At 38.8% G+C, this 16,329-nt stretch overlaps 1 protein-coding gene across 14 annotated transcripts in view; it reads right to left on the reverse strand.

The window, feature by feature from the left end:
• The window catches only part of RALYL (RALY RNA binding protein like), an 800,360-nt gene that overhangs the window by 24,085 nt on the left and 759,946 nt on the right, over window positions 1–16,329 (reverse strand). For 10 of the 14 annotated variants that reach the window (XM_023740284.1, XM_004385985.2, XM_023740281.1 and 7 more), the window contains one exon: window positions 11,638–11,810. The exons of 3 other annotated variants lie outside the window; for them this stretch is intronic. In XM_023740284.1, the coding sequence (XP_023596052.1) occupies window positions 11,638–11,810 (173 nt within the window). The remainder of the gene's footprint in view (window positions 1–11,637; window positions 11,811–16,329) is intronic. One more of the 14 variants, XM_023740279.1, reaches the window with a different exon arrangement.

Raw genomic sequence — 16,329 nt, forward strand, 5'->3', positions numbered from 1 at the left:
AAAAAAAAAAAGTTGAGAATTTAGAGGGTTAAAATGTTGTGGGGTTGTTAACCAATGTCATAAAACAGCATGTGTGTTACTGTTACTTGAGAAACTATCTGTTATGTAAGCCTTCACCTGAAGTACAATAAAATATAAAAAAAAAAATACTCTCACTTCTTGACCTTGGGTTCCCTATTATCAGCTTTCCTCTCCCCTCCTGCCTTCTAGTCCTTGCCCCTGGGCTGGTGTGCCCCTTTAGTCTCGTTTTGTTTTATGGGCCTGTCTAATCTTCGGCTGAAGGGTGAACCTCAGGAGTGACCTCATTACTTGTCACTGGTATTTTTTAAAAAGCACCCTTAATGATTTTAACGTGCATCCTGGATTGAAAACTCTATTGCTCTAGTCCAGTGGTTCTCAACTTTAGGATGCATCAGAATCACCTGGCGGTCTTGCTAAAACACGGATTGCTGGAATCCACTCCTAGAGTTTCTGATTTTAGTGAGTCTGGGGTGGAGCCTGAGAATTTGCATTTCTGAAAAATTGCATTTCTAGCAAGTTTCCAGATGATATGATGCTGCTGGTCCTGGGACAATCCTCTGAGAACCACTGCTTTAGCCACACTAAACTAGCAACTTTCCAATAGACACCAAATTCTTTCAAGACTTTCTTCTCAGGATATTATCGTCTCTCTCTCTGAGATACCATCTAATCCTTTCTTTTCTTTGCACATGCTTTTTCATTCCTCAGGAACCAGCTCGAATGCAGATTCATTTGCTCTGTCATTTCACTTCCCACACTTGATTGTAATGATTCATGTGATAATTATACTAATCACACTGCTTTTTAAATATCTGTTTACTTTTTCTCGCTGTGGCATCCCTTCCTCTGCCCAATGGGAGCTCTATAAAACCAGAAAGCATTATGCCTTGTTCTGTGAATCTTTAGCAGCTAACATCAGGCATACTGCTCAGTTTCCACTATTTTAATGTTTTTGTTTTAATGTATGAGTGACTGGTAGTCTAAAGAAAAGATAATGTAGTAGTCTTCTCAAATGTTTAGGTTCTTTAAAATCACAGCTGACCATCTGTTATTGTATTGGTGGCCAGATTACATGAGCCAGAGAGCAAACCTATAGAGAAAACTAACATTAATAGCCATAAGAAGGTGACTTGCTCTTGACCGTAGAGTAGCTAAAGTGAATGGAAGAAACGATGAAGTAAAACAGCTGAACAGAAGATTTCAAAGGGCAGCTCAAAAAAGACAAAGTAAAATATTATAATGAAATGTGCAAAGACCTGGAGTTAGAAAACCAAAAGAGAGACAACATGCTCTACATTTCTCAAGCTGAAGGAACTGAAGAAGAAATTCAAGGCTCGAGTTGCAGTGCTGAAGGATTCTATGGGCAAAATATTGAATGATGCAGGAAGCATCAAAACAGATGGAAGGAATACAGAGAGTCACTGTACCAAAAAGAACTGGCTGATATTCAACCATTTTAGGAGCAGCATATGATCAAGAACCAATGGTACTGAAGGAGGAAGTCCAAGCTGCACTGAAGGCATTGGTGAAAAACAAGGCTCCAGGAATTGACAGAATACCAATTGAGTTGTTTCAACAAATAGATGTAGCACTGGAAGTGCTCACTTGTCTATGTCAAGAAATTTGGAAGACAGCTACCTTGGCATCCAACTGGAAAAGATCCATACTTGTGCCCATTCCAAAGAAAAGGGATCCAACAGAATGTGGAAATTCTTGAACAATATCATTAATATCATATGCAAGACAAATTTTGCTGGAGATCACTGAAAACAGTTGCAGCAGTACATCAGCAGGGAACTGCCAGAAATTCAAGCCAGATTCAGAGAAGAATGCGGAATGAGGGATATCATTGCTGATGTCAGATGCATCTTGGCTAAAAGCAGAGAATACCAGAAATATGTTTACCTGCATTTTATTGACTATGCAAAGGCATCAGACTGGGTGGACCATAACAAATTATGAATAACATTGTAAAGAATGGGAATTCCAGAATTCTTAATTGTGCTCATGAGGAACGTATACATAGACCAAGAAGCAGTCATTCAAACAGAGAAATGGGATACTGTGTGGTTTAAAATCAGAAAAGATGTGTGTTAGGATTGTATCCTCTCACCATACTTATTCAATCTGTCTGCTGAGCAAATAATCAGAGAAGGTAGACTACATGAAGAATAATGTGGTGTCAGGGTTGGTGGAGGATTCATTAACAGCCTGTGATATGCAGATGACATAATCTTGCTTGCTGAGAGTGAAGAGGACTTGAAGCACTTACTGATGAAGATCAAAGACTACAGCCTTCAGTATGGATTACACCTCAACATAAAGAAAACAAAATTCCTCACAAGTGGACAAATAAGCAACATCATGATAAATGGAGAAAAGTCTGATGTAATCAAGGATTTCATTTTACTTGGATCCACAATCAACACCCATAGAAGCAGCTGTCAGGATATCAGATGACATACTGCATTAGGCAAATCTGCTGCAAAAAACCTCTTTAAAATGTTAAAAAAGCAAAGACAATACTTCTTTGAGGACTAAGGTGCACCTGACCCAAGCCATGGTATTTTCAATTGCGTCAAATGCATGCGAAAGCTGGACAATGAATGAGGAAGACTGAAGAAGAATTGATGCCTTTGAATTATGATGTTGGCGAAGAACATTGAATATACCACGAACTGCCAAAAGAGCAAACAAGTCTGTCTTAGAAGAAATACAGCCAGAATGCTCCTTGGAAGGGAGGATGGTGAGACTTGGTCTCACATACCTTGGCCGTGTTATCAGGAGGAACTAGTCGCTGGAGAAGGACATCATTCTAGGTAAAGTAGAGGGTCAGTGAAAAGGAAGACCATCTATGAGATGGATTGACACAGTGGCTGCAACAGTGGGCTCAAACACAGCAACAATTGTGAGGATGGTGCAGGGGACCGGGCAGTGTTTCTTTCTGTTGTACATAGGGTTGCTATGAGTCAGAACTGACTCGACAGCACTTATCAAAACAACAAGAAGGACACTTAATAATGCAAAAGAAACTCATTTGAATTCAATAAGCCAGCAACTATAAAATCAAAGAAAAGTTTAACAAGATGAAAGCAAAGTATAATTCTTCTCAGAATATTACATTTGTTTCCTGAAGGCTTTCTTATCAAATAAGAACTGCTTTTTAACAAATTTGAATCACTACAGCCTTTAAAGATATAAGGTTCTATCTGAAGATTATGTTCCTAGAAATGTTTTAATAAAAGCTTCATTTGAAGAATGGAATGATACTAGCAATAATGAACAGTTAGCTAAAATTTACTTGCTTACTTTGTGCAAGCAACATTGCTCCTTTGAGACTTTGCCATCTATACATCATCTCATTTAATTCTTACAAGAACCCCATGGGTTGGATATTATTATTCAGTCTCACAGGTAAGAATACTGAAGCTGAAAGAAGTTAAGTAATTTGTTCAAGGCCAGTGTTCAAACCTATTTCTATGTAGGGTTACCAGATAAAACACAGAAATCCTAGTTGAATTTGAATGTCAGGTAAGTAAAGAATACTTTTTCTTTTCAGTATAAATACATCCCATGAGATATCTGGGAAATGCTTATACTATAAAATTATTCATTGTTTTTCTGAAATTCAGACTTAACTGGGTGTCCTGCATTTTTATCGGCTAAATCTGACCACCCTATTTTTACCTCCAAAATTATTTGCATCAGACAACTAGATTGTATTGCATCCTGATTCTTTTTTATGTACAGGCAGTTCTCAATTAATTTACATGAAATTTATGGGATAATCTTCAAAGATTTAGCACTGCTTCAGGGCCCTTTATGATTTGGAGCAGCAAATTCCAAGGCCTTGAAGCAGGAGCATGAATGGTGTGCATCTGGAGGCCAATCTAGCAGATGAGGCGTGAGTGGGAGAGCACTAGGAGCTGGATGAGGAGGTAACAGGCCCAGGTTATGCAGGGCTTTGCAGATGATTGTCAGGACTTATGTTTCTAATATGAGTGAGGTAAGCAGCTACTGGAAAGTTTTAAACAGAATAATGACATGGCCTGGCTTAAGTTTCAATAAGATCAGATTAGCTGCTGTCTGGTCAACAGTCTGCAGGGGAACAAGGGCAGAAGCTCGAAGTCATTGCAAAGATCCAGGCAGTAGCTTGTGTCTTCTTTTCTTGATGGTAGATGTCATGGGTTTCAGGACTCAAGCCATGTCGCTCAGGGGGTCTGGGTGACAACTTCCAACCTGGAGCTGGGAAGAAGGGCATTATTCTCTCAGCTTTGATGTGGAACATGGTGTAGCTTCTCTGGCTTCTGGTCTACCTGAGACCTGCAGAGAGACAGTACAGGCTGCACCCTGTGGACGTTATATCTTTGGGTGTAGGAGGTAGCCCCATCATCAGAGAGCAATGTTCTCTTACACAGGACAGTCGTACAGGCTAGGACAAGTCTGTGTACTCAAGGAGTGAGCAGCTATTGAGCATAGGAGAAGATCATAATCAGACATTCCCCTGATAGTAGGTGAGATACTTCCTGGGGCTCCCTGAAACAAGTGGGAGAGACTCTGAGCAGGTGACAAGGTATTGTTGCAATGCAGGTGTTGATATGAAACTGGCAGACTTTTATTCTTAATAGAACTGTCACCTAAATTATACCATAATCCGGAAAGACATGAAAACATTAGTGTTACCAAAATTAAATGAATGATTTTAAGGTTAATGCATATTGTGACATAGATCAGGACTTCATTTCTCTTCATGGCAGAGTAGTATTCCATTGTATGTATCGACCACATTTTGTTTATCCCTTCATCTGCTGATGGACATTTGGGTTGTTTCCACCCTTGGCTATTGTGACTGGTGCTGCAATAAACTTTGGTGTACAACTCTCTTGGGTATATTTTTACAAAAATAAAAAGTTAAATGAATGAAGTTAAAGGGAACAATGAAATGGAAAATATAAAATAGGGTACAAATGCAGTACAACAGAAATATAAAGACTCAGCAATTTTTTAACTGAATGCCTCCTCTGTGGCAGACACATAGTCTTTTCAGACATTACCCCATTTAGTCTTAACGGCAGTCTCACTTCAGACACATATTATTATCAGGTGAGGTGAGGACACAATAAAGTAGCTTACGCAAATCCATGGAGACTTGAACTTGCTTTTATCAGACTACAGACAGATCAAGTTTTTAACAACTAAGCCTTCCAGCCTCCAAGGGAAAAAAACAGTCCCAATGGGCTAGGCAGAGTCCTTTAACTAATTAAAAATGATGGAAATCAAAAGAGATGTCCAAGAATAGGAAGTCTGATATTCACTTATTAGGAGCAGACCTTATTACAGCAGGACCAGAGCTCCATAGAGGCAAGATCCCACGGTGGAAAGCTAGGAGCAGAAGTGTCCGCCTATCACAGCAAAAGCTGTGACCATATCCCATCTCTGTGGCCTGCTGAGAAGAGCTAGTCAATTAGCTGTGCATGGCCCTGGCCATTCCTACCTTAGCAGCAGGACACCCAGATCAGGCCACTTGCAGGTTGTGTATCCTATCCCTACCTCCACCCAAATTATGAAACTGCTTTCTCTATGCCTTCAATATCTGTTCTTGGGGAACTGGGACGACAGCCTATGACGAACTGAAGGTCTCCGAACATGCCCAAATCAAAAAGGTTATAAACACTTTCTTGCTTCCTTATAATTTATTTGTTGTTGTTGTTGGTTGCTGTCAAGTTGGCTCTGACTCGTGGTGACCTTATGCATAACTTACACCTCTAATTCAGCTGGCACTACCTTTGGGGAAAGTGTCTCACAAGTTCTTGTTTGTCTTCCAGCTACCATTCAACCCAAATGATGACAATAAAAAAAGACAGAAGCAAGCCTGGTAAGAGTAATTATCTAGGTGAAAAATTTCATTAGGAGAGGAAGAAAAAGTTTCAAAAAGAAGGAGACATTTTCAGTCCTGTTCATAAAGAAAGACTGAGAATATTGATCGGAACATACTGTGCATTCCCGTTTTCCAATGGTGTCTCAGAATGCTTGCTTTGAGTTCTCTTCTACTGCAGGATTGGATTTGTGGTGCAGACCTTCCCTCATGTGCATAGAAATTCAATAGTGTGAAAGCCCAAGTGATGCAGGGCTTTGTTGAATGTTTTGTTAAATGCTGAAAGATGTATTACAACATGGTACTCAGCTTGAATGCTAAAGTATTACACAATCCAGCTAGGTATTCTACTGTGGATTCTTACTAGATTTGCCTGATTTGATTTTGTGTAGTCAGCAAAAGTAAAAGTAATTACAAGTACAAATCAAAAGACCTCAAATTCTCTTTAATCCATTTCAATGTTTTTCTTGTCTACAGTTTCCTTTGGGCATTGATGGTTTAGCTATGGAGTTTCAAATCTCAGCCTGCAGAATGTACAGATTTCTGGGCCTCTTCCTCAGATAAACTGTATCAGCAGGCCTGAGTTGGGGCCCAACAATCTATAATTATAGCAAGCATCACAGGTATTCGGATACACATTGGCCAAGAACTTCACACTGGAAAAGACTGAGTTAGCCTCTCTCAGGCTCCATAATGCATCTGGCAGCTTTGTAATGTCTGAAGATGTACACAGAAGTCCTCTTTGCTCATACAGCCCAGGGAATGTTCATTTGCCTTTTTGAGTTAACAGAGTACTAAGCACTTACTTTTCTATACTATCTCCACTATGGCACCAACCACTTTTAATTTTGGATTCTGTAATTTTGTGTAAAATAAGACTACTCCTTTGGTAAATATGAGTAAAGAGAATAAAAGAGCATCTAGTAGTTTTAAAAATATCTTTCTTGCTTGCTTGCTTTCTCTCTCTCTATCATCTAGCTGGAGCCCTGGTGGAGCAGTGGTTAAGAACTCGGCTGCTAACCAAAAGGTCAGCAGTCTGGATCCACCAGCCACTCCTTGGAAACCCTATGGGGCAATTTTTTCTGTCCTATAGGGTCGCTATGAGTCAGAATCAACTTGATGTCAACGGGTTTGGTTTTTGGTATCATCTAGCTATGGGATATCTAATGCATTTGGATTTTAAATACATTTTCTATAAAATGATTTGAAGACAATGAAGGATGAGTTGAATATACCTTCCTCTACTTTAGCACATATTGTTTCTTTAATTTGGCATTCTTTGAGACAAAGTTCCTGTGCCATTTCTGCAAAAAGTCTTTATTGACCATCCAAGCTATATGTGACTTTCCACCTGTAAACTAGATCTCCCATATGGTGCTTACCAGATTTGGCTTTGTATTTTTATCTATGTCATTTATCCTTTATTAATTTTTTTTTCCTTCTTGAAGGTAAAAATATGATTTCTCTTCATTTCAGTAGCACAAATACCAGTACCATTCAACTAGAGGTCAATCAATAAACGGATTTATTCAGAATTAAGAGGAAGGTAGTGTTTTGATAGTATATGTTTAAGTATCAATATATAGAGTTCAACTCGGAAGTAAATTCAAATCTTGATTTCTATGCAGTAATGAAATGTATGTTGTTGTATGCCATCGAGTCAATTCCAACTCCTAGTGACCCTATAGAACAGGGTAGAACTTCCCCAGAGGGTTTCCTCGGCTGTGCTCATGCCCTCAGCTTTTCACATGCTCCACAAAGGGATCCATCACTTACAGATGTCCCGCCAGCTCATTCTGCTGCATCTCCTTTGCTTCGGATCCAGCTCTTGTTTCCCGCTCATTCTTTTGGACTGGCATTCTGGATTTTCCTTGACCAGTCTCTGGGCATGTGGATTCCAGCTCTTCTTTTTGACTCGTAACGCATGTGTTAAAAACCCTATTATATGTATCCTTGCAGTTCAAATCTATCATGCCCTTGATTATGGCAAACAGGAGTTGTGTGCTTTTAATTTCTTTTTTGAGAATCAAGGATGACTTGTCTCATATGGTCTAGGAAGGAGGAAAAAGTGGATACTACACTAGGGAATTTTCTCTTGGCAATCACTGGGAAGGGGCCATGACTCTCCGTTTAGATCGCTAGGACTTAGTGTTAAAACCAATCTCATCCATTATTTTCCAAGTCTTAGACACAAAATGAGACACCAGAGATAGGATTTAATTCTTTTATCTCCCTAAACTCCCATTTATAGTGCAAGGGTTGTGGGAGAAAAGCTGAGCACCTCCAGGCAGCAGCAGTTGTCACCAGTTCCTTCTGCATGCTTAGAGCATAAACCAGACACCGTTGTCAGCATTTACTCCCTGGGCTGCATAATTAAGCCCTTCTCCTTGACACAGAGGCCCCCGGAATAGACAATCACCCAGAGGGAGGGCAAAAAGAATGAATTTTAGAAATTTCTGGTCTAACCTTCCTATTTTGCAAATAAGAAAGTTGAGACTCGGAGAAGTTATTTGTTTAAGGTAATTCAGTTGGACAGTGACAGATCTGGAATTTAAATTGGTCATGCTCTCTATTTCATGGCAGACTTTTGATAATTGTCTTACTTTCTTACTTCTTACACGATTTTCTGAATTAGTTCATGCCCATGTAGATGACCCATCCTACATCTGAACCTGCTGGTTCCTTGAACTTTTTATCTGTGATGACCTTCACTCTGACTCAGCTTCCATTACCCTCTCCAGGGACCTTCTCATCACCCACAGCTGTCGCACCTCTGAAGTATTTCAGTCTGTAAACACAACCTCCATTTTTCTCTTATTCATTTAGTTCCACTTTTTCTGATCCTTAACTTCATAGGGATTTGTATTCCCTTCATGCCTCTGTGTTCTCCTTCTCAGTGCCCTCCCGTGTCCCCTTCCTTCCCTGCTAAGGTTAGATTCCGTGACTGAGCTAGTTGGACACTCTTTTTACCACAGCCCCAATTCCCCTTATTTATTGTTTTCTTTGCATTTATCTGACAAAAATACCACTCTGAACCAGTCACTTGCTTGCTTTCTCCCTGCTGCCACCAGGGCTGATAAAAGCCAATGGAGAAAATTCCAGAGCTGGACAGATGGATGCCTCATAGCAGTGGTTTTCAAAGTGTGGTCCCCAGAACAGCAGCATCAACATGACTTGGGATCTTGTTAGAAATGCAAATTCTTGGACCTACTCAGACCTACTAAATCAGAAACTCTCAAAATGAGACATAGAAATCTGTGTTTTAACAAGTCTTCCAGGTAATTCTGATGTACACTAAAGTTTGCAAACACACTGCTCTACTAATACTTTATCTCTAACCTTAACTGCCTATTATCACTAACTGCCAGTCTTGATATTTTTATATTTTTCATATTAACTTCTTCACATAGTCTTCATTTGACTCAGATCTGTGATCTTGCCTAGCTCTCCTCAGTCTCCATCGGTGATCACAGCTCTAACTTTTCATAGATTTGTGCTTGAACTTTCAAACTCCTGCCTTCATATACTCAGACAACTATGTCAATAGTAGTGGAAGAGTGCTCCTCTTCAGTCGAAGGTCAGTCCCTACATCTGTGCTTTAGATTTATTTCCTTTTAGCATCCGGAGCTTTCCTTTCTTGTCACTACTGTCATTCTCCACTCACCCTCATCATGGTTTACACTCACACACTTGGGAATTTTGATTCTACGTGTGATGAAACGCTTTGTAGAATTTTAAGCAAGGGAGAGGAATTATCTGATGTATACTTTAAAAAGATTTTTGCCCCTTTTGTCTTGAGGATTGATTGCAGTGAGTAAAGAATGGAGGCATGATAAGCAGTGTGGAGGCTACTGAATAGTCTGATGAGACAGGATGGTGGCTCAGGCCAAGGTGATCTTAGTGGAAATGCACTTGTTTTGGGGCTGTGATTTGTAGATAGGATTAACGGGGCGGGGGGAGGGGAGAATGGAAAAATAACCAAAGATAAATCTTAGGGCTTTTTTTTTTTTTTTTTTTTTGTGGTAGCAACTGTGATGCTGTTTAGCAGAATGAGGAAGACTAAGGGAGGAATAAGATGTCTGGAAAAAAAATCAAGAATGTTTCTGACCATGTTAAGTTTCAATTGTTTACTAGAAATCTATGTGGAGACAGATACTTGAATACTTGAGTCTTGAGTTCCAGGAAGATGTCAGGAATAAAATATAGATTTAGGAATCTTTGGTCTGTAGATAACATTTAAAGCTATGGTGTTTGATGAAATCACCTGGAGAAAGCGTATAGCTAGAGAAGAGAAGGTGGCTTCTGTAATCCAACGTTGAGAGTGGAAGTATGGGGCAGTGGGGCGAGGGGGAGTGTTTAGCACACGAAACTGAGAAGGAGAAATTAGTGAGGTAGGAGGATTTCTCAGACGGGAGAGGTCCACTATGCTAAGTTCTGCTGAAAAGTCATAAAATAAGAACAAAGAGGTAGCCATAGGAAATAGCAACATGGAGGCCTTTGGAGACCTCAACAAGGGCAGTCATACTGGAGTGGTGAAAACTCAGTCAGGCTAGAATGAGTTGAGGAATGCATGTTGTTGAATTAAAGCCCTGCTTAAGTAGAAACTGGGAAACTCGTTAGTTCTTCATTCTAGTGCCTGCTCAATAGATTCCTGAAATCAATACAATTCTAAAAACAGGTACTTAAGTCCCTCCATTTATGCAGATTTTTGTAGGGATGGGGAGGTGGTGCTAAAGGCTCATGTCTGAAAGGTTTAAATGAAGGTATTACTCAATTTAGATAGAGCTGGAATGTTAAAAGTCAATATGGAATTCCATAAAATTAAGCTTTCTTTGAAACTATTAAGTAAAATAAAAAGCATAACCATCACAACAAAATTAAGTAACAGTAGATATTCTAATATATTTGAACCTGATATACCTGGGGATAAGCCAAATTTAATATAAGTCCATAGATATTTGAGAGTTGGCAACATATTCACACACTTTCCCTTTCACCACTTCCATTCGTCGGCCCATTTAAGATAGTATACTTAATTTCATGGTTGATAAAATATGAGAAACAACCTTCTCAGCAGCATATATTTACCTAATCCCTGGTGTGGTTCTTCAGGAAAAGACATTTGGAATGAGAAATACAATGATCACAATGATGGGAAAATAAAGCATTTAAAGAATCAGATCTCAGCTAAATTTCCAACTCAACTAAACTGAATATCAAATATTACAGGCACTAAAAATGGTGGCCTAGTCACACACTAAAGGGTCCTCTTAGTGAGGCGACTGTAGAAAAGATTGTTGGCTGTACAACTTTCGACACGTATAGCTAATTATCAGTGAGTGAAACTATCAAATAACAGGGAGAATCCATGTAGCTTCTAGTAAATGTTCATTTGTTACCAAGATATTATATACACGTACAGTTTACTTGTAATTGCACAAACACAAGGTTCCTTTCATGATGAAGCATTTGTGAAAGAGAATCTTTCTTTTAGGACTTTAGTGACACCTAATCCCATATGAAATATTTCTACTGTTCTTTTGTTCACTCCCCCATATTTTCATTTAGCGTAAAGGAATTGAGCACTTACTCTGTGCAAGGCACTGTGCTGGTGTTGTCTTAAATATATGTATATGAGAAATGAGCCCCAAATGATTTAATCCTTATTTTAGAATGGATGAGTTGCTGACATGTTAGTGCTGTTACCCAAAGGGTATGGACACCAAATGGTTCATTCCTACCAGCTCATGACCCCCATCTTCATCGAAGTCCTCCTCTATCCCATCAGTCATCTCTTCTCCATCCGCATCTGGTCCTCCTTCAGCAGGCTCCTCTGTAGAGTGATCCGCATTCTCTGACACACATTCGTCTTGGATCAGCTCTATACGCTCTTCCAATTGCTTCTTCTGAGCTTCTGGGGGGAAAAAGCAAATGACTACTACCTTGGGTTGCTCACGAACTACTTGGATAATCTATGGAAAAAAAAACAGTCCATGAAAACGTAAACCCTGTGTACTGTTAAGGGTGTTAAGCAGGAAAGGTAATATTATGTGTTCAGTTTAATTTATTTAATCATGTAAATTATGTACATCTATCTATGTACATTTAAAAGTAAGCACATTCATTTTTAATGGAATTAGCAAAAGTTAGGAAATCCAGATGGAGATATTCTGTAAATAAATCAAAGTTTCATAAAGAGATTGGTCTTTCTGGTCAGTTTATTTCACATACAGTCCTTCATAATAAGGATGTTCTCTCTGAGGGAAAACACAACAAAAACAAAGGGCAAAAAATCAGATACATAACGTAGAAATTGTCACTCAAGGAAGAAGGCTGAAGAAAGCTCATTGACAAGTTCAGCTCTAACTGAAAAAGACAAGGAAAAACTCACAGAGGACAAAAGTAAAAAAGGGATATGCTGTCTTTCAGAAGAAATGTCTATTGGAACAATACTTTGAAAGTTTAAAGGCTGAATTCTTTAGCTGTAGTTAGTGTGATGGTTAAGAGCATAAACTCTGGTGTCAGGCTGGGTTCAAGGCTGAGCTCTGTCACTTTCTAGCCTTGTGACATCGTGCAAAGCTGAAATGCTCACCTCCCTTGTGCCTCAGTTTTCTAGGTTATAGTTAGGCTAATTACTTCCTAACTTTCAGGGTTTTGAGTGGTGAATCAAAATGCTTAGTTAGTATAGTGACTTGCAAAAAATAAGTGCTCGATAAAGGAAGCTACATTCTACATTAATAGACTTCCCTCTAGTGCAAGGATCTGTGCACTCCATTTACAGAAACCTACCCCAACAGCAATTATGTCAATAACATAGTAACAATTTCCGTAGTGGAAATGTCAAGAAGCATTGGCTAATGAATAAATATCATCTTACGTGCATGCTTCTCTCACTTATTCTCATATTGTTAACAGCGATCTCAAAAGCTGAGTAGTTTTTGCTGATTTTGATTATTGTTAATATGTTTTATCAGATACTTATTCCATCATCTGAATTGGTTTTTCAAACGTTACATTTTGAGCTTCTTTCTTTACATTTTGTGGCAGTAAAAGATATTATGCAGACAGTCCCCGGATTATGAACGAATTCTATTCCTAAGCCTGTCTTTAAGTTGAATTTGTATGTAAGTTGGAACAGTTAGGTATGGTTCATATCTAACGTCAGTTAGTCAAATGTCTGTCTTAGTATATAGAATATAGTGTACATTTCTGTGCATGAACAACATTAAAGAAACACTTCCAGATACATTAAAACATCTTGAACATAATAATACACTAGTCATATTAGTAATGCTTTGATGTGCCTTGCAAAGTAGCGCCTATTTGTTATTATGAACCATTGTACATACCTCAAATTTTTAACATAACAGGCTTTACGGGGTTGGTTCATAACTACGAGTTGTACGTAAGTTGGATGTTTGTAACCTGGGGACTGTCTGTATAGAACGAAAAGATTTTGGGAGTATTCATTTCTGTTCTTTTTCAAATGTATGTTAAAAGGAAAATAAGTGTTGACATACACATTTGACTCAGCACAAAACTTCAAAGCTAACTTACCTGTAAATCAGCAAGCTCTGATAAATGGTGCATAAATATGGAGATATACTTACCTATAAATTTTTTAAAATTGTAAGAATAGTGGCATCTCTATATAAATGTATGTCTGTGTGTTTTTGCATTTCAATTCTCCAAATATAAAATTTACATATATTGAAAATAAGACTGGATTATAGTGGTGACCCCTGGTCCTCCCGTCAGAGGACAGGATTCTAGTTCCGGCTCAGTTACTAGAGGAATTACGCACACTGGGCTTGAATCTAAGCTTTGGTCACTTAGTCAGGTCATTTAAACTCATTAAGTCATCCTTTCCTCATATATATATATATAAACAATGATAATAGTACCTACCTCCAGGGTCTGCTGCGAGGATTAACCGAGTTTATATTGGGGAAATGTTTTGCAAACTATAAAGAACTATATAAATATTTTTCTTTTTAATTTTATTGTGCTTTAGATGAAAGTTTACAGTGCAAATTAGTTTCTCATTCAACAATTTATACACAAATTGTATTGTGACATTGGTTGCATTCCCTACAGAGTGTCAGCACTCTCCCCCTTTCCACCTGGGGTTCCCTGTGTCCGTCCATCCAAGTTTCCTGTCCCTTTCTGCCTTCGTCTTTGCTTTTGGGCAGGTGTTGCCCATTTGGTCTCGTATACTTGACTGAACTAAGATGCACATTCCTCCCATGTGTTATTGTTTGTTTTATAGGCCTATCTAATCTTTGGCTGAAAGAAGGACTTCGGGAGTGGCTTCGGTTCTGAGTTAGCAGGGTGTCCAGGGGCCATAGTTTCGGAGGTTTACATAAATGTGTTTTATTGCGTACAAAAGACGACAGTATGCTCCTCGTTGTCCATATGTCAAAACAACAACAATAATAATGATTTGGAAATAGTAATTAAATAACATAGTTCTCTGTACTTGCCAGGTTCTTTACACTCCATTTACAGAAACTGCCAGGATGGGAATTATGCCAAGAGCCTTACTGGGCAGTGTTGCTACTTAGAGGCCAGTGAGGAAGTGGGCACTGAGCAAGAAGCCTGGTGAATTTGGGGTACAGCAGTGAAGAAACTTGTGGGGCTGAGGGTTTGTTTCACAGGAGGAAAAGAGTTGGTAGAGCCAACCAAGGCTAAAAAAATTACCACTGGCCTCTTAAAATGACCAAAACCTAAACTGTTTTTTTCTACATTTATTTCACATATATAGACACAGCCTATATAGTCCTTGATTTTTTCTATCAATTTATTAACTTCAAGTTTCTCCATATAACATTATAACTAATGTATATACGAGGGCACTGACGGAAGCAAACATTTTTCTTTTTTCTCTGATGTCTACATAACTATTAACATAAAAAATCTTATGAAGACTATACCATGGTACTGTAAAATTTAACCAAGTTTTTTTTCTCTCTAAATCCAGATAATTATTATTCAAATTAAGTCAGGAAATAACAAGTTAAAGAAGAAAAATGATTTAATCTGGAGAAGATGTCCCAGGTACGTAGATTAAAAGGAAGACAAAGTAAGCGAGATGTAGACCCAGAACACCCTCAGTTGAATTGTTACTGAAGATTGCTAAATTTTACTCATCTTCTTTCTACGTATCATTGCCCTCTACAACTCCAGACCTTTGTCTTAGGCTGACCCAGCCACATACCTATGATCAGCACCCACTGAGCTGTGATGAGCAGTACAGTTGGAGAACTGAAAACTTTGGAATCCTCTGAAGTTAATTCCTCCTCACACTCTGCCCTCTACTACTGCTGATCCTTTGGATCTCACAATGGATTTGGCTTCTCTGGTTTTGACCCTTCAGTCTTCCTACTAAGAGTGGTTTTATATTTATCACCCGGCCCCCTAACTTCTAGCTACTCCAGGTCACCATGCTGTTTGTTCAAAATGTCCTGGCTCCTACTAGAGGGACCCTGGGAGACATGGCCCCTGGACTCTCTGTTAGCCCAAAACTAAAACCATTCCCAAGGCCAACTCTTCAGACAAAGATTAGACTGGACTATGGGACATAAAATGATACTCGTGAAGAATGTGCTTCTTAGCTCAAGTAGATACATGAGACTGAATGGGCAACTCCTGCCCAGAGGCAAGATGAGAAGGCAGAGGGTCAGGAGCTGGTTGAATGGACACGGGAAATCAGGGGTGGAAAGGAGGAGTGTCCTGTCACAGTACAGTGAGAGCAACTAGGGTCACATAACAATGTCTGTATAAATTTTTGTTTGACAGACTAACTTGAATTGTAAACTTCCACTTAAAGCACAATAAAAACAAAACAAACAAACAACAACAACAAAAAAAAACCCACAAAATGTCCTGGCTCTTAATACCTGATTTTGGTATCTCACATAAAAGGGGGAATGGAGGTTTGGAACTGAACAAATATTATTCTACGTAACGAAAAAATGTCCCAGATCTTATAACTTTTCCTAAATCCAAAACTTTCTCAAGTTTAGGTCATTGTGTTTACCTTTTTGTTATAACAAATGAACTTTTGCTTAAGATTGATGTTACTGTGGGAATTCTTTCATTTTGTCTGGTATATCCATTTCTTCTGTAATGATTTCAGAAATATTTGCTCTCTAAGGACTTACACTTTTTGTTGTTGAAGGTATTATGATATTCTTTTTTTTTTTTTTTCCTCTAGAAAATCTCTGGTCAAAGAAGCTTAGTGGATTTTCAAGGACCTGGTGCAGGACCAGACTTTAAAGATGTGCAGTACCACTCTCATCTGGCTCTGTGTATCCATTTGCTTCAATTATCTTTGGAATCCGAGCTGACTTTCCTGGTCCTCCCAGCTGAATGTGATCCCTCTCTCCTTTGACCATCCAATGACCTGATCAAATGCTGTCTTATAGTGAGTT

This window comes from Trichechus manatus, unplaced genomic scaffold (genome assembly GCF_000243295.1).
Source record: "Trichechus manatus latirostris isolate Lorelei unplaced genomic scaffold, TriManLat1.0 scaffold00152, whole genome shotgun sequence".
Lineage (NCBI taxonomy): Eukaryota > Metazoa > Chordata > Mammalia > Sirenia > Trichechidae > Trichechus > Trichechus manatus.